Source organism: Heliconius melpomene, chromosome 3 (assembly GCF_056956725.1).
Source record: "Heliconius melpomene rosina isolate 202511_hmr_F chromosome 3, ASM5695672v1, whole genome shotgun sequence".
Taxonomy (NCBI): domain Eukaryota; kingdom Metazoa; phylum Arthropoda; class Insecta; order Lepidoptera; family Nymphalidae; genus Heliconius; species Heliconius melpomene.
The window spans coordinates 9,368,331-9,393,585 of NC_140391.1; the positions used below are offsets into that span (position 1 = coordinate 9,368,331).

The window sequence follows — 25,255 nt, forward strand, 5'->3', positions numbered from 1 at the left end:
TTCACTCTGGTGTCGGCGTTGAGTTCTGCCACTTGCCACACACGCAATGCCTCCAGAATCCGGCGACTCTCTGCCTACCCTTCTACACGTGGGATACAGCGTAAAGCTGAAATCCATAAGTAAACAGGCGTAGTAATATACAAAGATGGTGCTTGATGGTGCTTTGGTTAAGGTAGGGCTCAAGGTATTTATACATATTGTTTAACGAAGAAATTCTTTCAACAGGGCAAGGCGAGCGTCTCTTGGGAGGAGTTCCAGGAGCTGTGGAAAGAGTACTTCTCCACTGAAGATCCAAACGCACCTGGAAATTTCATATTTGGAAGAACTAGTTTCTAAATGTTTCAAATTAGCAACTTTAGCCCATTCGGGTTGAAAACATTCCCTTTAGTCATTACAACAGTTTTGGCTTGGGGCCTACGACATCGCTACGATTATTTCGTAAGATGCTCTTATCACTGAGTGTTTTCGTCTTAATGAGATGAGCAATGGGCTAAAAAAATTATTTATTTATAATTAATCTTAAATAAGTCGAAAATCTACAGTTATTATGTCTCCATTAAAATTTTGGGGAGGTTTACCATAAATTACATCTGTTTGAGGGACTCATTTTGACGAAAAATAGCATGTGATAGGCCCGTTTTGATGTAAATCTAATTTTGCGTGTGTGTTCAGATTAGTCTCCTTGTTAGAATCGATCTATTTCAATTCTGAATCCATATTAAACTCAATATTTAGAATTTCTCTTTCTTAGAATGAATGTTATCCTTTTATCTATAAACTTTCTTTGTAGCATATCTCGTAGCCATATCTAGTCTTAATCAATCAATTAATGCATTAAAATTTTACCGAATATTTGAATTATTTATATTTAATTTAATTTTATTCAAGGCGAATTAACAAAGCACTGCCATCGCTTTCATTTTCGTCTTATTTGTACTGTGTTCTAGTCATTTACATATTATATATTATAATGTTACAATAATCATGTTTATTAATTTAATGTTTGATGTTGTTACGCCTTGAACATATTCTATTACACATATATGTATATATTAATGTGAAATAAAATTTATGTCATACCCATTCGTGTTTTATTAAACCTATAATCATAATAATTTCTCAAAAAATGGGATCGTGATCGACCCCTTGAGTGATTGTCAAACTCACAACCATCACGCTGAAAGTCAATCGACTATTCTTCCACTAAGCCACGACGACCGACTATTAAACAACACATATCTCAAATATTCACAATTTTGAGCAAATTATTTGAATTTGTCATGTCATTTGTTATTTGTTTGTCAATCTTTAAATGTCAGATATGTCCATACTGCAGTAGTTATTATATAAATTAATTTGTATGAAAATAAGATAATTTTAACGTCATGTACTTTAGCTACCAAACTTATACTTATCAAATATTAAAACAGAAAATTTTTATATTGAAAAGAACAACTGTTAAATTGTGTTGCCATATTGAAAAATTCTAATTGAGTGAAGTGTTATTTTGGGGCTCGTCGTTGCATAGGGGCACAAACGAGTGACTGTAAACGCGACAGGAAAAGCCATTCAGTCAGCCAGTCAGTCTAAATCTTAGGGCTCCATCTTGAAGTCCCGACACTCCCTTGATTCATTTCATATTATAATTGCAATATTGAAATAACTAGTCCAGTGCATGTGCTGTATTCCGCTTATAGCAGAATGGACAGAGGGAACCTAGTGTTAAGATATTCCATTTCCCTCTTACTGCCCAACATTACGTACTTTTATACTATAGCTAGCTGTATGATTTAACACTAGTGCAAGGCCAGAAAAGAGTTTAATTCTTTTAATTGATCTTAGCACCAGGGTCAGCCAAATCGTATTTTGTTGAAAAGAAACATTTCTATACACAATTCTCTATTCAAAGCTATACGAGTAAGCAATTTACGTGAAATGTAAGTTTAAACACGTTATTATGTGTTTTGTTTTTAAAATTGTAGAATAAAAAATACATTTTCGCTTTTCATTTTTAAGATCGAATTAATGTTATATTATTTAACATGGTGGTTTAAAAAGTTCATTGAGTGATCTGGGGCTTTAGGTATATTCAAAGAAATATAAGTCTGTTTAAAGAGGATGAGGAGGTACACCAATATATAAGATATGGAGCCGAGAGGAGTTTGTTTGTTTTAGCGGGCTAATATCAGGAACTTCTGGTTCGAATTGAGAATGTTTTTATTTGCCTATAAATAAGTTATTTGTCTAAGACAAATTCAAAGGTAAACTAAGATTTGAGTTTCGCTTGTTTTATATACCGAATAGTCTCATGTGGCCATGCATATTTTTTAATAAAACTATTACATCGAATTAAATATTTTGTTAATTAATTTTGCGTCGTAAACAATAATACGTTTTGTTTACATTTAATAGAACAACGAAACTACTATCTGTGTGTATTACAATAATTAATTTTAAATTTAAACAAGAAATTAATAGGTTAATTACAATTAAGTCAATTAAACGTCACAACGTCTCTGGTTGTGAGTGAAATGTGGCCTCCTCCTCTTTTTTTTCGCTGACGTTTGTTTTGGTTGACACACGTGTTAGTGAAAATATATCTTTTTTAGTGTTGAAACTCTTTATTTACTTAGTGGAAACATTATATAATAATGTAAATAGATCCATACTAATAAGGTAATTGGTAATAGTGAGTAGTTGTGCTGTTTTATAGTTTAGATTAGTGTTAGTTAATAGTTAGGTTATTTTATTTTAAGATGGACCCTGATCCTCCGCCTGACCCCCCTGATCCTGGGGGGGGGTAATGTAAATTCTACAGCTCAAGTGTTTAATAGAAAGAGGCAAGTTGAGGAAACATCCTCAAGCCAGGATATTATTAAAAAAACTATTATAGACCCATCCACCGCCACTCCTTCCATCCAGAATGTATGGACCCACCCTGCCTTATCCGATGCCCCAAAATCCTATATTAGTACTGATAAAGGTCCCTTTATTGTGTATGTGTCAAGGGAATCTCCTGATCCATCTGCAGGGACCTCTATAAGAGCCATTAAATTTGGTCAATTTCTCCATACTAATAAAATCACTGATATAGTTAATGATGGAGTTAAAAATGTGGGTCGCAATAAAATCAGTGTCCAATTTACATCTGCTGATGCAGCAAATAGATTTTTGAATAACCCTGTTCTTAGTCTATGTAAATATGTTTGTGTAATCCCGACATTTAATATTACAAGGATGGGAATTGTAAAAGGAATTCCCGTTGAATGGTCTTTGGAAGAGTTTGTTGGCTCACTGATATTCCCTAGTGCATGCGGAGAAGTTATAAAAGCAAGACGAATGAACCGCAAGAATGTAAGTGAGGGTGTAGTTACATGGGTTCCAACTCAAACTGTTGTAATTACTATACGTGGCCAACAATTGCCTGAAAGAGTGTTCTCCTATAAATCTGTCCTTAATATTGAACTTTATAAATATCCTACAATCCAGTGCCTTAATTGCTGTCGTTTTGGTCATGTTAAGTCACAGTGTAGATCAAAGCCAAGGTGTTATAGGTGTTCCCAGTCTCATACTGGTGATGCATGTGACATCCGGCAGGAAAATTCAACCTGCATCCATTGCACAGCTAAACATTTTGCAACTGATAAAGGGTGCCCTGAGTTTGTAAGACAACAGAACATTAAGACGGTTATGTCGCAAGAGTGTATTTCCTATATGGAAGCATCCTCTCGGTTCCCATCTGTCCAACGTTCCTATGCAGATGTTGCTAAGGAAATGTTCTCACCTCCTGTTTTCACAAACCCCCAACCCCAACAAAGCAGACCTGCTACTTCCTCTAAATCCTATTGTAAAACAGTTTTCCAAGCTCCCCGTCCCCACGCTCCTATGGCAAAGGGATACAATAGACAAGCTCACCAGTCCATTATTAGCAATTGTTCCTCGTCCCTTCCTAATGGTTGTGCACTAAATCAAGGTTCTGACAGTCCAGCAGAATCTACAAAGGATCTGTTAATTGCTTTGACTGACACTCTTGTGAGCATAATCTCAACTGCTGATGAACTTCCTTTACCGTCCTACGTTGCCCAAAACCTACTCAAAATCTTTAAAATCCTCAACAATGGCTCCACTATTCTTCCTGCAGTGGAATAGTAAAAGTATTCGTGCTAAAAAGCATGAACTACTTTCTATTATTTCTCTGCATAATCCTGTCATTATTGCCCTCTCAGAAACATGGCTGGTGCCTGACTCCCGATTCAGGGTGCCAGGTTTCGCCTGTTTAAGGGAGGACAGAAATGACGGGTATGGAGGTAGTGCTATCCTCATCCAGCACTCTTCTCCATATTCCCGTATTCCTCTCCCTTCTCATAGTCAACAGTTGAATGCTGTTGCTGTGAGGACCCTTGGTATTTCCTTCCTTTCTGTTTACATCCCTCATCCTTCCCCTTCCATCTTTCTAGAGCTTAAGTCTATTATCTCTTCGCTTCCCAGCCCTGTGGTGGTCCTGGGTGATTTTAACACCCATCACACTTTGTGGGGGTGTTACTACTGTGATGGATTTTCGCCTTCGTTGCTGGACATGATTGATGATGTGGATCTCTGCATTCTCAATGATGGATCACCGACTCGTAGGGTTAATCCAAATCAGAACCCTAGGTCTGCTATTGATCTTTCCTTATCTTCTCCTTCTCTTGCTTCCCAACTATCATGGTCTGTACTTCCATCTACCCATGGTAGTGATCATTTCCCGATTTTGCTGTCCTTAAATAATAGACTTCCTTCCACTCCTAGTCCTTCCCTTCCCCATAGATTTAATTTAAAAAAGGCCAACTGGAACGAGTACGCCGACTCTGTGGATTGCATGTTGTGCAATCTTTCTGAGTCTGGTAATTATGAGAGTATCTTTGTTTACTATGAAGGGTTTGTCTCTGCTATTATGTCTGCTGCTGACCTACATATCCCCAAATACCGCTCCATTCAGAATTGGATGCATTTCAATCCCTGGTGGGATCAGGAATGCTCTGATTCTGTCCTTCGGCGAACATCTGCCGAGGAGTCATACGCAGCCTGTATGACTATGGAAAATTTTATCGACTACAGACGCAAGGATGCGAAGTTTAGAAATTGCATTTGGAAAAAGAAAAAACGTGGTTGGATAAGTTTGTGTGAATCCCTTAGTCCTCGTTCCTCTCCTTCCCTTGTTTGGACAAATGTTAAGAGATTTCGCCGATCTCTTAACAATGTCAGCAGTCCCAATTCCAATAATCCTTCTGTTTGGCTCAACGATTTTGCAAACAAATTGGCTCCTCCTTTTGTCCCATCCCAAGATTTATTTATATCCACGCCGGTTGAATCTTCGGAGGAAATGGATCTTCCTTTTTCCTTTGAAGAACTTAAAAACGTCTTAACGGATTTAAAGGATACCAATCCAGGTGAGGATGGTATTTCTTACTCCTTTATTACAAGATTAAATGATAAATCTAAACACCATTTTCTAAACATGATAAATAAAATATTTCAATCAGGCAATATACCCAACTCATGGAAGTCCCAAATTGTTATCCCTATCCTCAAACCTGGAAAATGTCCTTCAGATTTTAATTCCTATAGACCCATTGCCCTGGCATCTACTATATCTAAGATTGTTGAACGGCTTTTGAAAAATCGACTGGAATGGATAGTGGAAAGTAGGAATATCTTAGCGCCCTCTCAGTTTGGCTTTAGAAAGGGGCTAAGTACTATTGATAGTCTCAGTATTCTTACTACAGATATTCGACGAGCCTTTGCCAAAGGAGAGTATTTGGTTGGTGTCTTTTTAGATGTCGCATCTGCATATGATAATGTTCTTCTTCCGGTGCTCAGGCAGAAATTGCGTCAGCTGAGTATTCCGCCGAGGATGTCCCATTACATATGTAATCTGCTGACCGGGAGATCGGTATCTGTAAGACATCCGCTTCTTACTATACCTTCCAGACTTGTCTGGAAAGGTCTTCCTCAAGGTTCAGCTCTTAGTCCGCTGTTGTATAACATATACACACATGACCTTGAATTATCTGTTAATAATTTCTGTAACATCCTTCAGTATGCTGATGACATCGTCCTCTATTACAGCTCAAATTCTATGGAGGACATAACTTTTCGCTTAAATACTGCCTTGCACTATCTTAACCAGTGGCTCTCTGAGCATGGCCTGGCATTGTCGGTAGCTAAATGTCAAGCGGTCGTGTTTACAAAAAAGAGAGTAATTCCAAATTTTCAAATTTTGTGTGATAATATTCCCATTCATCTAACAGAAAACGTCAAATTTTTAGGCATAATACTTGATAAGCGATTGAACGGAGTTGCTCATGCTGAATATCTCAGCAGGAAATGTGAAAAAGGCATTAATGCTTTGAGAGCTGTGTCTGGTGTGTGGTGGGGCGCACACCCTTATACTCAAAAACTGCTGTACAATGCTATAATTCGCAGTCATATTGACTATGGATTATTTGTGTTAGACCCCTTTAATAAATTACCTACTGAAAAATTAAACCGAATACAATATAAATGTCTTCGGATTATCCTAGGTGCGATGAAGTCTACTCCTACCAATGCATTGCAGGTGGAGTGTGTAGATCCTCCACTTCCTATCCGCCGACAATTCCTTTCCGATCGATTTGTGAGTAAAATGTTGCAGCTGTCTTCCCATCCTCTACGGTCTAAGCTATCTAAGCTATCTGATCTCATTCCTCAAGGCAAACCTTTACCATACCTGCTTGATAGCTTCCTTAGACTTACCTCTCTTCCTAATCCTTTGACTTGTTTTCCTTCTAATCCACTATTCCTTACACCGTATAACGCCCTAGTTCATTCTCCTTGTATCGTCACAAATCTTGGCCTAACCAAGGGAGATCCTGGCACCAACACAAAATTTCAATCCATAGTAAATGAAAATTTTTCAAATCACATCCTCATCTTTACAGATGCATCAAAGCTTTCAAAAGAAAGCTGTGTTGGTGCAGCTTGCTGGATACCAAAATTCAAAATTATATTACAATTTAAATGCCCTCCCGAATCATCTGTGTTCACAGGCGAGGCTGTTGCTTTGTTAGAAGCAGTCCTGTTTACACATTCCCACAATTTTAAACAGACGGTTATTTTTACTGACTCACTAAGCTGCTTAATGGCCTTAAAGGGAAGCCCATTTTATAGTAGATTGAGATCTTCAATTGTTTTAAGGATTCGTAAAGAATTGTACTCTTGTCATCTAAAGGGTTTGGATGTTACTTTGGTGTGGACTCCAGGACATTCTGGAATCAGTGGGAATGAATCTGCAGACTCCTGCGCTAAATCAGCTATTCAGTGTGGCACATTAGACCATTTCTCCAATTCCGCCCAAGATCTGATGTCCCTTGCGGATATTCATCTGCATAAGTCCTGGAATAATTCCTGGAGTGAGTCAAAATCCCATAAAGGTAAGTATTACGCCCTTATTCAACCTGATATTCCTAGGCGACCTTGGTTTTATTCTCAAAGGTTTATTGAACGGAGGATTATTACAACAATCTGTCGCTTACGTCTTGGGCATGCTTCTACTCCTGTACATCTAGCTAAGATCAGGGTCAGGGACCACTCTCTGTGTGAATGTGGCCTGGACGACGGCTCCCCTTCCCACATCCTTTTCTCTTGTCCTAAGTTAACTCGTCCCTTATATGATGTCCTCCCTCATAAAGTCCCTCGTCCTTTAAATGTTCAGTGTTTGTTAATGTTTGTGTTTAGTCCTTTATGTAATTTTTTATGTAAATATATTAAACTTAACAAAATAAAACTTTAAATTAACCCCCATGTAAAATATTATTTATTACTAATCTAATGTGTTGTGTATATATTGTAAATTTGTGTTTGTTTTGTTTTAGGTGAAGGCTGTACTAACACAGGATCTCTTTTTTTTACATGTATTCTATAATTGTGTATATTTATCTTTTTTATTACCGGTCAATTTCCTTCGTGTGTTTTCCATACAACGTGACATTGGCGAAATGAATTGTGCTCAACTGGCACGCTCGAAACGCCATATTTCGAGAAATCAATCAATGTGGCCTCGTCTGTATGAAGGCTTAGAAATCTGAAAATTGAACAAGTATTGTTATTAAATTCAAGGACTTTCATATCACAAGGTAAACGCGTAGTTATTAATTATAATTAATTAAATAGTTAAAAGAACAACTAGAAAACACAAAATATTGATGTTTTGAATATTATATTTGATATACATGTATGGTTAGTGGTTTAACACATACAGGTGTATGGAAACCACATTTAACAAGTAGATGTTCCTGTCAAATTCACCGATGTGGTCAACAGACGCTAAATGGATTATTATAATATACTGATATTGTTAAACAACAAAAATATATTACAGTTATATTGTGTTTATTTTAATCTGATCAGTAGACAATTAATTATTTATTAAATTGTTATAATAAAAATATCATCCACAACGAAATTTACTCTTTATATGAGGCGTTGAGTGCCGCCGTCGCAGTCTCTAGTTCTAACATGACGGAATTCAAAAACGAGATGTGCTGTTTTGGGGTTTACTCACTGCATTTCCTAAAAGAACCAAAGAACCATAATAATTTTAGTTATCTAAATACGCGTTAGCTGAGTCAAACTATTTTTGAAGAAAATATATATATATATATATATATATATATATATATATATATATATATTATAATATATATTACATAATTTATATAAAATAAAAAAAAAAAAGAATTAGAAGAAAAAAAATTCTAAATTACCCATTTATCATATTCTCTATCTACTTGTCATATGTAGAAACTTCCTAAATTACTTTCAAGTGGTTTTAAGTTAATAGAGGCATTATATTTTCTTACTTAAACTTTGCTAATTTAACTCCCTTAAGGGATGAACTTTTAAAAGCTTTTACACTTTGCATGCGTTATAAAATGTTTTATACTATTATACGAAAACACCAGTGTAAGGGGAAGGAGAAAGATTAGACAAAATAAATTTGATGAAATATTTTTTTTCTAAATAAACCAGCTTCTCCTGTATCCCGCATACAGACAGAAGGAACCTCGTGTTAAGACACTCAGTTACCCACTTTCCGCTGCATTATTTCGAGGCATTGCGTGTTGAGTGGTGGATCTCAACGCCGGGCTTTTGCTTTGTTGCCAGAGCGAAGAAATGAAAATATAAATAAACAATAATTCATTTTCAGATTTTTTTCAATTTCACGCTATATCAGACTCAGATACTTCGTTCTTTATTTTCCACCTAAATTTCCGTTACAAGTGTTAAGTGGAAGAACACTACAGTGAGGAAATCATAATAATTTAAATATAATAATGATCCGAGTAAGATCAAAGTCACAATCGTCACGTTTACAATCAGATTCGTTCCCACTGCGTCACATTTAATATTATTCATAAATATACTAGTTATTATCTACGTGAGATGACGACTTGCCTTCACTTTTAGTTCAAACCAATCAACATTTGCAGTTCTACCCTCATTTTATTTATTAATGTTGTCAAACTTTAATTTATTATTTAACATTTAACTATTTTATAATGGAGTTTTTTGTATATCTTCAAAATACGAAAACCGTATTATCTTTATAATAATAATAATTTTATACCATTAGTATCAAGGTAATGAAAAATATTTTTAAGTAAAAATATAATATCCAAAACTTTTGTCGTCCATCATCCAATTTAATGGTATGACGGCCGTAAAAGTCTTATAGCGTCCGTAAATCCACTATTATGACGTCATAAACCCTGTAAAATATAAAATAATGCCTTTAGACTATGCCATAGGAGTTCTAACAATTCTATTACGATTTAATCTACGCATGTCTTACGTAGAACGTCCCTTGAGGGAGGATGGACTATATAGTTTAGAAATTTACAATAAAAGTAACTTTTTTGTAAATTTCTTCACAAATGTGTGACTGTAACCGTGACAGGTTGTGGGCTCGATTCCCACTCGTGAAAATTAAATATTAAAAAATTTCATTCCTTGGCTCTGGTGTCGCCCTTCAACAGGCAATACCTCCAGATTTAGGAATAAAAAAGAGGGTATTATAAACTAGACTCCCTCTGTCTAATTTGTTGCATGCGGGATACAGCGTGAAACTGAAAAAAAAACAAATAAATTTATGAAAAACTTATGTTTTCTTATAAAAAAGGGTTGTTTTATAAAAGCTACTGCTATTGGACTGTTACATGTATGTTACAGTTCCGAACATCCGAACATGTTTCTTATAAATTATAAGTAAAATTGGACGCGGCGTTGAGTTACGACTCTCTATTAATAATGTCCAGCATTTGGGCTTAACGCGGAGAACGAAGAGTCTACATTATCTTTGCTTACTGTAAATAGAACGAGACAAAGCGTGCAGCCCAAGAAAAAGTCTAGGTTAATATTTTTTTTCTTTGAAAGACATCCACGGAATGTATATTTTTTTCAGACATAACTCAAATCTCTAAAGAAGATAAATACTGGTAAAAACATAATCGTCTTTTTTTTAAAATAAAACAAATATTTTGCATACTAGAATATAACTAAACAAGGAAATGCGTGTTTCACGCGGTAAACATTAGGTAACATAATAACGTATGTTTAACCTGCAACCGGCAATTTCTCCCCATGATACGATAACCCAAAAGATTCGTAGCACAAAGAATTGCCCTAATTTATTTTTATACCATGGGGTGGATCAAATAGTACTATAGGGGGAGGTTTCTGTTACACCGATGTGGATAACGAAACGTAATAAATTATTTTTTAGAATTATTATAAAAAAAAATTTTATCGTTTGACGCTGTATCCCGCACATAACAAGGCATAGGGATATAAGACACTTTTAAGACACTCTGTATTTAAGTGAGATAATTAATATAAAAAATATTGGATAGTTATATAAAAGGACGAAGGTTAAGGCACATTAGTACAGAATAATAAGCAATTAAAATTTAAATTAAAGGAAATATTAATATAAGAATGTTTACACTTTCTGACTGGCGGCCCCAACATCGCGACAGATGGTGACTTTCCAAGCCACATACAAAGCTCGTTCATTTATTACAAAAGTAAATTCCATTTGGTCTAACCAGTCCAGTCATTACAATTTCGCATTCGAAATTGCTTCTGTAATGTATCTATTCGTTTATTAGATTATCGCTTTTAACCTATTACAAAAAAATGTATAGGTCGGTTATGGCGCAAGGGCACAATGTGAACATAGACGCGACAGAATGTGGGTTTAATTTCAGAGTTGCCTCCAGGATTTGGCGGAAAATGGAGAACGGAGTGTCCTAATACTAGATTCCCTCTGCCTACCCTGCAGTGTGCAGGATAAATATAGTGGCATAAAAATAAAATATTATATTTCCCTCGTTCTCGTAACGATGCAGACCACGGCGTTCAACACGCAATACCTTGAGAATTCGGCATAAAGTGGGGAAGTGTCTTAATGGGAACAGGATATCTAAACAATAGATTCCCAAGATACCCTGTCTAACGTGAAGTTAGTAAGGAAAATAAACTAATGTGTTATAATTTCTTAAAAATAAGCTTCATAATATATCAGTCTTATAAATCTCAACATATTCGCAGACAGGTGCGACATGACGTTCATACGAAGTCGCCTCTCTACGGAACTACTGCATTATAAATCACGTTCGTAGCCAAATCTTAGTCACTGTGCTACAAACGGCCATAAGTTTTAAGAATTTTTTTACAAGAGAGACTTTAGTGCTAAATCTATCCCCTTCTCCACTTTCTTCACTCACTCATTTAGAGACACCGTTTCCATTTGGACATCCGTTTCTCATTATCCGTCATATTTTAGAGGCTTTGCGTGTTGAGGGTCGGAACTTAACGCCTCGTTAGCAGAGAAACGAAATGAAAATATTAAATACTAGCAACCGCCAGCGGCTTCGCCCGCTTAAACTACACAATTATTAATTCAATATACTGAATTACTTTATGTTCTAATATTTCATGTTTGCAGCGCACTTAGTGATTTCTAATATGCACATTTCAATAACTTTGGTACCGTATTAGCGTAATTGTTATAAGAATTTTGAATGGTTTAAAAGAATGCAACCTACATTACCTACTATTTAAGATCAGTTATAAGATTTTTTTTGTAAATACATATATTACCGATTTTTTTAGAGCGTATATTGCAAAATATACGCAAAGATATGGTTAATTTTTTTATTATGGTTAATATTGCAAAGATATGGTTAATTTTTTTTTCCTTTTTTTTACTTTCACCATTTATTAAAAAGAAATATACTATTTAAATAATTTACAATTGCATGAACAGACTTAAAGACGAAATAACTGGCCTTGACAGGGATTCATTCCTGATAGGGCTCTTAACACTTTTATGTAAATTTTTGTTATAGAGCATTACTAATTTAAACAAAAAAATGTTATTCTCATATACTCCCAGTATCAACATGTTGGGCTTTAACGTTTCGAGTAACTATCAGTCAGTATCGCGATCATACGGAAAGCAAGAGCAAGTTGGTATCAAAGACACTGGGAGTCACCGGCAGAGCGAGACATTACTTTACGACAAAACACCGATTGGTAATGTAAAGAGCCCAAGATCGGCCTCATATGAAGTACTGTTCTCATCTCGAGGCACGCGCCCCAGTATCATTTGGAACCATATGTTTGCATACAACTTACTGGTTTTGCCAGCATCCATCATACCAGCAATTTTTGCATGATTCGCGATCGGAGACAAAAATTCTACTAAGTAGTTTTAAGCCTCTATTATCGATATATTAATGGACCTAATTCTTAAGTATTTATATCTTTATAATCAACTTCACGCTGTATCCAGCGCACAGTGGGGTGGGCCGAAGGAATCTAGAGCTAAGATACTCCGTTCCCTATTTTCCGCCCATTTCTGGAGGCATTGCGTATTAAGTGATGGAACTCAACGTCACGCTTTGTCTCGACACCAGAGCGAAGAAATGAAAATATAAATTTAAATAAATATTTCATTTCCTCGAGTAGACATAAAACCTACAACCAGTAGCATTTACTATAACACTTTCGTGCTTCTGCACCACGACTGGCCTCTTTACCTTTCTTTTTTCAGCTTCACGCTCTGTACTCCGCACAGAGTATAGGCAAAGGGAACCGAGCGTTGAGACACTCCTTTCCCCACTTTCCACTAAATTTTTCGAGGCATTGCGTGTTGGGTGGCCGAACTTCACGCCTGTCTTTTGAATTGCTGCTAGAGCGGAAAAATATAAATATTAATATACAATAATGCATTACCTCGAGTGGAAATCGAACCAACACCCTTGTGCCCCTGTGCCACGAAGGCCTATATTTTTCATGTGCAGATTTCGCTTTTATATCCTTTAATTATGTGTAGAATATGAAATACATTATATAGTTAACAGATGTTATAACTTATATCCCAAAAAACACACCCTTAGGGGTCGAATTTCGAAAAAAAAAACTTGTTTCAAAATCCATGTCAAAACCCCATCTAGGGTAGCACGTAGACAATAAAATAATTCGTATGTAAAATTTGAGATTTTTGACCAGCACTTGTAATTACGAAATTGCATATACAATATCAACCCAAAAACTACATGCTTAGGTATCAAATTTAGTAAAATCTCGTCTTAGTTAACAACTACTTCCTATAAGTAACGCTCATGCAAAATTTGAGACTCCTAGCACTTATAGTTACGAAGTTTCATACAAACTATCAACCCTAAAAACAACGCTTTAGGGGTAGAATATTGGAAATTCCCGTCTCTGTGTGTACTTGCATCCTAAAAGTGACGTCTATAGAAAATTTAAGACTCCTAGCGCTTATAGTAACGAAGTTTCATGCAAACTATCAACCCTAAAAATAACCCTTTAGGGGTGGAATATTGGAAATTCGCCACTCCGTGTGTACTTACGTCTTATAGGTGACGTCTATGCAAAATTTGAGACTCCTAGCATTTGTAGTAAAGAAGTTTCATACAAACTTTCAACCACAAAAACAACCCCTCAGAAGTCGAATATTACAAATTCCCGTCTTAGCGAGCACCTACGTCCTATAAGTAACTCCTATGCAAAATTTCAGATCCCTAGCATATGTAGTTTCTGAGATTTCGTGATGAGTGAGTGACCTTTCGATTTTATATATATAGATTTCATACCTTTGAGTGAGAATCAAATCCACAACATATCCCTTTTACACTCGCCCTTGCGCCATGAATGTCCTCAATATTTAATATACATAAATATTACCCTAAATTAGATTCAAACCCATAGTCATTGATCATTCAACAGCGGCGTAATTTATAAGTTGCATATGAGAAATCTGTCTTTGACGCACGAAAAGGATTGAAACGGTAATTTATGTTTGTGATAGTGACAAATAAGGCCTCCTTTTAGATTAATGTCCTTATAGCGAGAGATATATTGCGGGAACATCCTTATTTACTAGTGGTCGCCCGTTGCTTTTTCGCGTATATTTATTTCTTTTTCAATATCTATCACACTGTTTCACCTTGTTTCCCGCCTAAGAGGTTAGGTAGACCTCTACCAGTGTAGTCCAGTGTCAAGACACTCCGATTCCAGCATTGCGTTGTGAATGCTTGAAAAATATTAACATAAATAGTCTGTCCTCAGGATATATCTCATGAAACGTGATATTTACATAGTAAAATCTTTTACAGACGTTGTATTTCTTTTGCCCTTACGAAAATAAACTAAAAAAACACAGAATAAAATAAACACACAAAATCCTTTATTCTATGTAGATATAAACGTTTTAAATTACAGCGTCGGCTTCGATGGCATCCGTAATCATTCAAGATTAGATGCAGCTATGCAGTAAGGATGAAAATACCGAATACTGTCTAAAATGAAAATCTTTATCATTTGTAAAATAAGTAAATTTGAAAGTTGTCTAGTAGTTTTATTATATTAAAAATGTTTTGTTTTTAGGGGACGTTAAGTGGTTTTTGACACTTTTAAAAATGTTATTCCACGCTTAGGAACGAAAAATATTTAAAAAAAAACGTATAACAATTTGAACCCGTTCCTCTTGAAAACCTTCCAAGCACTCTGACCACGCGTTGGCCAAGGTTTAACTACCTGCCAAGCTCTATCACCATACCGTGATATACCGATGAAAAACACAAAAATTCCATGTTTGCGAGCTATATAAATTGATTATTGGAATATTTATTTTTATTCAAAATTTCAAATAAAGAAAATAATTTTTACATTTCAGCTTTAATTTTAATCTTTTTTAGTGCATAATATTGCTTATAGAAATTTTCTTAAAAAAAAAACAAACCTTTTATACATCAGTTATCATAAATACTGTTGTAATAGTATCAAAAGATTTGGGTCTATGCTTTAAATCATGTTTATGTCAAAGTCAAAGTCAAAGTCAAAGTCAAAATATCTTTATTCCATAAAAATGCTTAACATTCACTTGGACATGTCATAAAAGATTAAAAAAAAAATGGAAAACAAAATAACCAAAAAAAATGTGCAATTTTGACTTGAAAAAAGCCCGTTCAAATGGTTGAGCTCATGAGAAGATACAGGCAAAGAAACTCATGGCCACTCTTTTTAAATGCCAACATTTGTTATAAATCACAATTAACAATTTTAACTTAGAAATAGAGCAACTCATTTCCAAACATCTTTATCGCGAACATAATCTTTAACAGAGTAATAAGCTTTTTGGCAGACCCTGTGCTTTACCACTTTTTTAAATTTGTTCAGTGATAAATTAACCACGTCGTTTGGAAGTTTGTTATAAAAGTGTATACTTTGACCTACGAATGAGTGAGACACTTTATGGAGCCTAGAGAAGGGCACAGCAAGCTTATTTTTATTTCTTAAATTATGTTGATGGAGGTCACTGTTTTTATTAAATTTATTAATATTCTTATGCACATATACTAAGTTGTCGTAAATATATTGGGAGTGTAGTGTGAGGATGTTAAGGTCTTTAAATTTATTCCTTAGTGACTCCCGTGGACCCATTTTATAGACTGCTCGGACAGCCCGTTTTTGGAGCACAAAAATGGTATCTATGTCAGCGGCACTACCCCAAAGTAATAGGCCGTAAGACATAATGCTATGAAAATAGCTGAAGTATACTAAACGCGCGGTGTCAACATCGGTCAGTTGACGAATCTTGCGGACAGCATACGCTGCCGAACTAAGTCTACCAGATAAAGTTTCTATATGCGGACCCCATTGTAACTTAGCATCTAATGTTATACCTAAGAAAACAGTTTCATTAACTACTTTAAGTTCCTTATTGTTCATCAAAACCCTGGTTTCTACTTGTTGAACATTCTTAGTAAAGAACCTGATACATTTAGTTTTACTACTATTTAAAAGCAAGTTATTGGCACTAAACCAGTGCAATATCCTAGAAAGAGCATTGTTTACATCGTCAATTTCCAATTGCTGTCTATTAACCTTAAAAACTAAAGATGTATCATCTGCAAACAACACCATTTCACAGATATCTCTCATAAGGTGAGGTAAGTCATTAATGTACAAAAGGAACAAAAACGGACCCAGAATAGAGCCTTGTGGCACCCCCAATGCTACAGGTGACCCGTGTGATAGTTTCCCGTTGACATTTACCTTTTGAATCCTATCACTTAAATAAGAAGTGAGAAGATCCAAAGCAATGCCTCTTATACCATAGTGGTGTAGCTTCCTGATAAGAGTTTTATGCTGCACACAATCAAATGCTTTGGATAAGTCACAAAACACCCCAAAGGCATCACGTGACTCCTCCCAAGCCGCGAATACACTCTCTAATAATTTGACCCCAGCATCAGATGTTGACCTTCCACGAGTGAAACCAAATTGACCTGTGTGCAGTAATTTATTTTTATTAAAATAAGTAAGAAGCTGACTGAGTATCAGCTTTTCAAAAATTTTACTAAACGTAGGTAGTACTGAAATCGGTCTGAAATTTGTGGGGTCTTGCGTACTACCTGATTTAAACAATGGAGTTATTTTACTATATTTCATCAAATCAGGAAACACTCCACAATCAATACATCTATTAAAAATTGTAACTAAATCAGGAATCAAAATATCAATTAAAGAATTTATGATATTAACTGAGACACCCCACAAGTCGGCTGTCTTTTTCATACTAATTGATTTGAAAGCTACACTAATGTCTGAATAATTTACATGACGGAAAACGAAACCATTATAAAATTCGGGAACATTGTCTTTAATTAACGATTCTGCAATAGTGGTGGAAGAACCTAAATCGTTTGTTAGACTGACTGGGAAAGTAGAGAAAAACTTTTCAAATGCAATGGCCACTTCCAAATCGGAATCAACAATGTGACCGTCAATACTAAGTTTAAAATTAGAATCTTTCACCCTAGTTCTCCCAGTCTCGGCATTAACAACCTTCCAAGTGGCTTCAATCTTATTATTACTATTTCTGATTTTTGTTTTAATAAATAAAGATTTAGCAATTTTGCAAACTCTTTTGAAAATTTTAGAGTAAGATTTTAAGTACTCTTTAAACTCTTCACCACTATTAAACTGTTTTTCATAATATAACATATACAGTGTCTCCCTACTCTTATAAATACCTGCTGTGGCCCAGTCTCCAAAGATAGGACTATCAGTAATTGTAATCTCTTTGGGAGTAAATATTGAATGAAATTTATTAATAAAAGAGTAAAAAAAAGAATTGTATAAAGAATTGGGAGGTAAAGTTATATCTAAAACTAGTAAATTAGTTAGTAAACTAACTCTCATACGTTCCAAACGACTAGCTGTGACAGGTACAACAGCAATTCTTTTCTTAGCCACCTGTTTTTTCTTACTATAGAATTCTACTAGCTGACCAGAGTGGTCAGAATCCAATTTATTAATAATGCTTTTGTAGCATGGAATAATGTCAGTAAATATGTTATCTATACAAGTACTAGTCGTAGGAGTTATTCTGGTTGGCTCCATAAATAAATTAAGTAAATTGTGTGACTTAAAAAGACTTAATAAATTAATGGTGGGACTAAAACTTTCCAAAATATTAACATTAAAGTCCCCACACACTAACAAAGGCTTACCCGACTTGGTAAGTTTGCTTAAGGCCTCATCCATTACTTCTAAAAATAATTTTAAATTGGCGGAGGGAGGTCTGTATACACATATAACAATGAATTGCTCTAATTGAACACACGCTAATTCGATAGAACATTCTACAGAAAGGGACACAATATCGTTCCGTTCCTTGAACTTAAGGTTCTTGTTTAATATTATAAGCGACCCCCCGTGTATTGTGTTGATTCTGCAGAATGAGCTTCCTACCCGGTGGTTTCTGAAATTAAACATGAGCTGGTTCACCTTTAACCAATGTTCAGTAATACACAAAATACTAATTTCCTCCGAGTTCATGAATAATTCCAGCTCTAGCTGCTTGCCCCCCGTCAAGCAACAGATGTTCTGATTAACTAATCTAATAGAATTAACATTTTTATTATTATTTTTGCACGGATATTGTGATGATGTGCAATGTGCGTGATTATTGTAATTTAATTGTAAAGCTGGCTGGATCAAATGGATATTTAATAATAAATTAGAGCTAGAGGTTGCTACCTCTGTTGTCTGAGAAATTAATTTAAATGTTGAGAAATGTCAACAGAGTGTAAATTATTAGGCATAATGTCAGAATAAATTGGAATGTCAGTCTGCTCAATAGAAGCAGTTGAAGTAGTAGCCAAGTTCTTGGCTGATAAGTCAAAATAATAGGATAGCACAGAAGCTATCTGTCTCTTAAACCTATGACCAAAATAATATTTACTTTGAGTCAAAAATAAAGTTTTACTAACTATTTTGTTAGTGTCAATTAAATGAAATTTGTCATTATATGTACTTATTGTGTGCAGAGTAGAGTTTAGCTTATATCTGTAATTATTTTCCGCTTCTGGCTGATTTTTACAATAAGGAAATGTAAACAAAATTATTTTACTTATATCTAAGTTTAATAATGACTTACAATACTCATTTAACTGTTTTTTGTTTAAATTTCCCCTATTACTTGATAATATAACAAGTTTGTCACACTTATTAAATTTATAACTTAAACTTCTCTGCATGAGAACTTCAAAGGATGCTGACGGATAACAAAAACTAACAGCTGATTGTCCCGGTAAACAAGAATTCAAAATTGAACCCATATTCCTTCCAATATCATCACTAAATAAAACTATGTTTTGTGCATTAACTAATGAACTAGGTTCATGAATTGATGCACGAAATGACTGCTGTGACCTGAACCTACTACTACTATTATTATGAAGGCTGTCACACAAGGGGTTGGTCAAGGGGACACACACCGGAGTACTTGCAGGTGATTGCTGTGATGAACGGGCACAATCACAAGAGTGATTGTTGATTAAAGAATCAAAACGTTCAGTGTTATTTGTGGACAGTGTAATAAGATTGTCCATCACCTTGGAATACTCTTGTATTTCGTTCAATGAATTGACATACTTTTTATTAAGTATATCAAGGGAGTCTTTTAAATAATTAATTTCACTTTGTAGTGCTTGTGTATCAGCTTCATAATTTAACCTACACTTATTTAGTTTTTTTGTGCACATTTCTAAATCATCATATAGTTCCAATTTCTCCTTACTTAATTTTGCACACTTGGACATATAACTATGTTGTTTTATAAATTTTTTAGTTTTGACAATAAACTTATTGATTTTTATGTATTTTTTTAGTTTGTTTCTACTGCAGTGAGGCAGACTTGATCCTTTTTTAAGATTGAACAACGATGTGTCATTCTTGGTGAGATCAATAATTGAGTGACTATGTCTGTCCAACACAGGAGAAACCAACTGCGGGGCACTCTCAACTAACTCATTATACAAGCTAATATTATGTGACACGGTAGCATTCTGAGCATCCTCCTGTAACTTAGTAATGAGTGTGTGAGCCTCTTGCAGCTCCTGCTCCAAGGTAGTTATCCTAATAAGGGCCTGCTCATATTCATCGCTGCACCGGTCAAACTTTTCTACTAAATCTTTGAGAGTATCCCGTTCCTTTACAATTGTTGTTAATTCTATGTGTATAGCAGTCATTTCTTTCTTAAGCCTAGTGTTATTGTCTAATAATTGTAAAAGTTCTATTTCATTATCTTGCCTTTCACACTGTAATTGGGCACACAAATCCTTAGTGTTTTTTAATTCTTGTAAAGTCAGTTGGAGTTTGGACTCCTCCTGACGAGATAGTGCTCTGCGAGTCATCATTTTGAGTAAAGTATTTTTTGAGTAACGTTAAGGATTTGGATTATATGCAAATAACGGGTAGTTTATGCACGACGGAAAACTAAGCTTTAACCACTAATTTACGCAATTAAACCACAATTAAATCAACGTTATATGGTTTCTATAGCACCTAATAATTAAAAACAATGATAAAAACGCGTACTTACAGTAAAATATACTTAAATATTATGCCGGCATACTACCAGTCACTTACACAAAGAACACTTTACAATTCACAATAAAATCTATTTAAAACATAAAAACTATTATAATTACGTAAGTAACACTATTTGCTTAATTAAATTTAGCAATTATTGTGGAAATGGGCTTCAAATTGAATTAAATTATATGAAATTAAAATTCTCAGTCGGAATCAGCTGTTAGCACCGGGGTTGCCAGAAGCGGAATTCCTCAAATTAATTATGATTTATATAACAGTGTCGCACACGGACGTCGAGCATTCATCATTGTTTATCTCGTGCCTTGTTACCTGTGGAGCTGGTGACAGCGTAAATAAGATGCAGGAGAATAAAGGTAAAATTGAAAAAAAATAGTGTTGTTAGTACCTTTATAAAATTATATTAAAAAAAATCAGCTTCACGCTGTATCCCGCACATAGCAGGGTAGGCAGAGAGAAGCTAGGGTTAAGAAACTCCATTCCCCACTTTCCACTGAATTCTGGAACGCCGCGCTTTTACCTCGACTCCAGACCGAAGAAATGGAAAAAATAATTTTCATAAATATTTCATCTCCTCGAATGGGGTTCGAACCCACAACCATTCGGTTTTACAAAATTTATATATTTACATAAATTGTAGCGATATTACTGTAAAGTTTCATCTAAATACGTTCACTAACTTTTACGTGAAAGTTAAACAAACACGCATCCTTAAAAACTGTAATATTAATAATAATAGTAAGACAATAAAAGTTACAGTAGCATATTTTAACTAAATCTTATATAAATATACTATTTTCAGGCCTTCTCGAAACTGTTACACTGATAAAGAATATTCCCCGTCACGGAACATGGTTACGTAGCTAATCTAGAAGTCATTAATCACTGAAGGCAGAATGTCACCAAAATTCTGCCAACCCTTAAACTTTCAAGCATACGAATATTTTCATAATATAAAGTTCAAATTTAAATTTTACATATTCAAAATATGTATTGTTAATTAAAGTGATTTTTTAGGTTCACGCTATATACCGCCGAATTCTAAAGGTATTGAATGGCGGAACTCAACGCCGTGTTTTGCCTCACCACCAGAGCGAAGCGAATTAAAACATCAAATATTTTATTTATTCGAATGGGAATCGAACCCACAACCGGCCTCTTTACTTGTATTAGAAATCTGAAGAGTTTGTTTGGTGGCACGCGGTTGTCTCAGGAACTACTGGTTCGAATTAAAAAAAACTTATAGGTCTTGTAATTAGTATAGTCTTTTAATCGGAGAAAGCAGAAGTAAAAGTTACTTTTAACATAACCAATCTAAACCAATAATTTATATTTAGATATTCCTCAAATTGAATAAACATTAATTGAAAAAAGGAATACTGTAATAACAAATCAAAGTTCAATAAATCATAAAAGGTATTAGCTTTTTCCCATTTCATTCTTGAAGCTCTTATCTGCTACTTGCAGTGTATCCTTTACGTTATACGTACGATATTAGAATAAATATTAATTATAGGTTAAGCTTATATTAAATATGGAGATTTTTTGCCGTTGTGAGAGCATTACTTAGCGTATCCTTCTTTATGACTTTGAAAATTGAAATTTTAAGTTAAATTACTTTAAAAGTATACGAAATTATTAATTTCTTTTATTTTGCTAGCTTCTAGCAGGCAGCTTCTTCTAGGCAGAGGAGACCTGGGAACCTACCTGAACCTGGTTCAGACATGTCGTTTCCTATTAAAACAGTTTAGCTTCCCATTTTCTACCGAACTCGGTAAATTCTTGGTATTGGGTGGATCAACGGATTTTTTTTTCATAGAGCGGGAAATAAAAATAAACAATTTTGCCGAGTAGGTATCGAATCCATAACCACATACATCTATTTACTACTAGTTACGAGTAGTAAATAAATGAAATTATATACAAGGCCCTAGAAATTGCGCAAATAGACTAACATTACAGAAAGTAAATTGTGGCCTGATTTTAGGGTAAAGTAAGTTAATTAACTGTCTAAGCCAAGCTGTTTAAGTTGTTGAAACCCGAGCTCAGTGTGACGTACAATTCTAACATTAAGTTCAAATAAGCTAATATATATTCATTTAAGATATTTTCGTACCATATATTTAATTGTTTTCTTTTTTTCAGCATTATGGTGTATTCCTAGCAGCAGCATAGATAGCAGGGTAGGTAGATGGAACCTAGGATCCTAATGTTAAGATACTAAGATACTCCATTAAGACACTTCTGTTCCCCACAGTCACGACTGGTCGCATACATAACAATGAAAATATTACTGTGTTAAACGCCGTTCCTCGTCTTTACATAATAATTTTATGTTCTTTTTTTTAAATTTGTCTAAGTTAAGTAGTTTTCTAGTACTTTCAATTTCAGTACTACAAGATATTGTATATTGAATGTGTTACAATTTCTATGAACAAATCTCTTGGCACCGCTATAAAAGATAGATCATTTTATTTAGAAAATATGAGATGAAGGAGACTGAGAAGTTTGATTAAATTTCGTATTTTATAGCTTTTTATATATATCCAGTTCATAAAATATTTTATGTATGATACATTGAGAAGGTTAACTTTGCAAGATGCTATAATTCAGTAATTTGAAATTCCATCTAAATATTTTTTTCCTCACATAGTGTTTAAAATGTTAACCTAAATATACGATGACAGTAGTGTTCATTCCAAGTGAGCTACAATAGTACATACCTTTTGGTTTCATATTTTTCCCGCATATTAGGGCTAGCAAAAAGAACTTAGTGTCAAGATACTCCAATCTTTGCGTTCTATCCGAATTCGAAATATTATTACATGTTACGTAGCGGACTAAAAAATAAGTAAATAAAATTGTTTTATTTCCCAAAAACATACAAATATTTGTTTGGTGAGACGATCCCAGAAAGTAATTATAATACTTGTAGGCCAAGGAACTAAGCAACACAACTTATCTTTCCAGAGAGAAAGAGTACAAATTCAAATAATTTGCTCTCCCAAAAGGGAATCCAACCTACAACCATCGTGTTTACAGTGGGACAGCCCACTGCACCTATTTTAATATAAAATAATTGAATAAAAACAGTATTAAGTAGATCTAAAATAAAGTTCAGTGTGGAATGCATAAATCATTTTTATTTTCTCTCTAAAGTTTTTGTCTTTGAGAATGCCACATTTGCATAATAAGGTGCATGTTCGATGTCGTTCGTGCATTTGCATATTATTGAGATGATAAATGTTTTTCTTTCTCTTTTCTTTATTGTAAAAAGTAACTTTTGGGACTACTCATAGGATGAGTCTGATGAAATGCATATACGAAAACTATTAAATAATGTTATTGAAAAAAAAATCTTCGTCTGTTCCAACCGAATTTGTAGCATTCTGACAAAATAAAACTTAAAACACTAAAAAAATTAAAATAGTTAATTTCCCCAAATCATTAAAGATGTCAATTTAATATAACCAAGTAAAAGACTCATTTCCCGATCGATCAAGTGAATGCAGCCTCATTTTCGTAGCAACTCGCAAAGGAGCTTTTCCCAAAACAAAGGGAATGTGATATTATGAAGCAAATAAGCTTCTTGTTTCGTAGCGGTAGTTTTTAGTGCTACGAGACTACGGTCGGCTACGAGAATTCACCAAAGCTTTTGCATCGGCTTCAAGTTTGATACGAAAAGTGTAATGTTCTTTGGTAAGTTCGGAAATTTTAACAGTATTTTAGTCGAAGATGCCTAATATAGTACAACACAATATTAAAATTTGCTATTTGTTATTGATATTTAATTAAGATTATTTGAATTTCATACAGAATAGCTACCATAGCTTTTTGTCTTCTTATCAAAGCGAGGAAATAAGAAAATAATGATTCACCACCTCAAATGAAAATCAAACCCACAAGCCAGTTTACGTATGAACAAATTAATATTTATTAAGATATTTACTATAATATATTACACAATCTTGTTTTCTGTAGATATTAATATTCCATTTCAGTAATAAAGTTTTGTTGGGAACTTCTAGGAAAGCACCGCTTAGTTTCCTGACGGCAAGTTTTAAGTAATGAGGGCTTGTTATTCAATTAATAATATATGTAAGTATTTATGTTTATGAATTTAGATAGTTTAATAAATTGCTGCTTCTTTCTTATACAAAATTAACTTCGTGAACTTTAGAATATAATATTTTAATTACTTCAAAGTAAAGATTAATAAATAACAATTGACGAAATTATTGGTATATTTGTATGTAGTTGGTATTTATCTCAATTTTCTTTATTTATTTTTAGGAAACTTGCAAGAAATGCTCATTTATCAGACCTAAAGCAGCGTGCTTTAAATAAAAATCGAAATACATAAAGGCAATGCCAAGCTCGAGCGCTTCGAGCTTGCAAAGCATAAGTTTATGGATATTGTTGTCCACTTACAATATGAAAAGAAAAATCATAACTGTGTAAATAATAGAGGCCTTGCCTTGCCTTTGCACAGCGTTCGTAAATGTAACTATGGTAAGTTCAATTCGGATTCGGGGGAATTTGTTACTTTAATTTTTCTTCTGTGTTTCTATGTCTTAGTATCTTAACACTAGGTTCCCAGATTCCCTCTGTTTACCCGGGATCCAGCGTGAAGTAATAAACAATAAAAAATCGTATCTAAAATTCGTATCTAAAAAATATCTAAAAATCGTATCAAAAAAATACACAAAAAACAACATTTCTTACTTCAAAGCTCAAATTAAGT

General features: G+C 34.3%; 1 protein-coding gene across 2 annotated transcripts in view; it reads left to right on the plus strand.

Annotated features, from left to right (window-relative positions):
* The window catches only part of Scp2 (Sarcoplasmic calcium-binding protein 2), a 37,160-nt gene extending 36,077 nt beyond the window's left edge, over positions 1-1,083 (plus strand). For both annotated transcript variants that reach the window (XM_085207394.1, XM_085207395.1), the window contains exon 7: positions 226-1,083. In XM_085207394.1, coding sequence (XP_085063520.1) covers positions 226-336 — 111 coding nt within the window. In that variant the 3' untranslated portion in view covers positions 337-1,083. The remainder of the gene's footprint in view (positions 1-225) is intronic.
* The last annotated feature ends 24,172 nt before the right edge of the window (positions 1,084-25,255 follow it).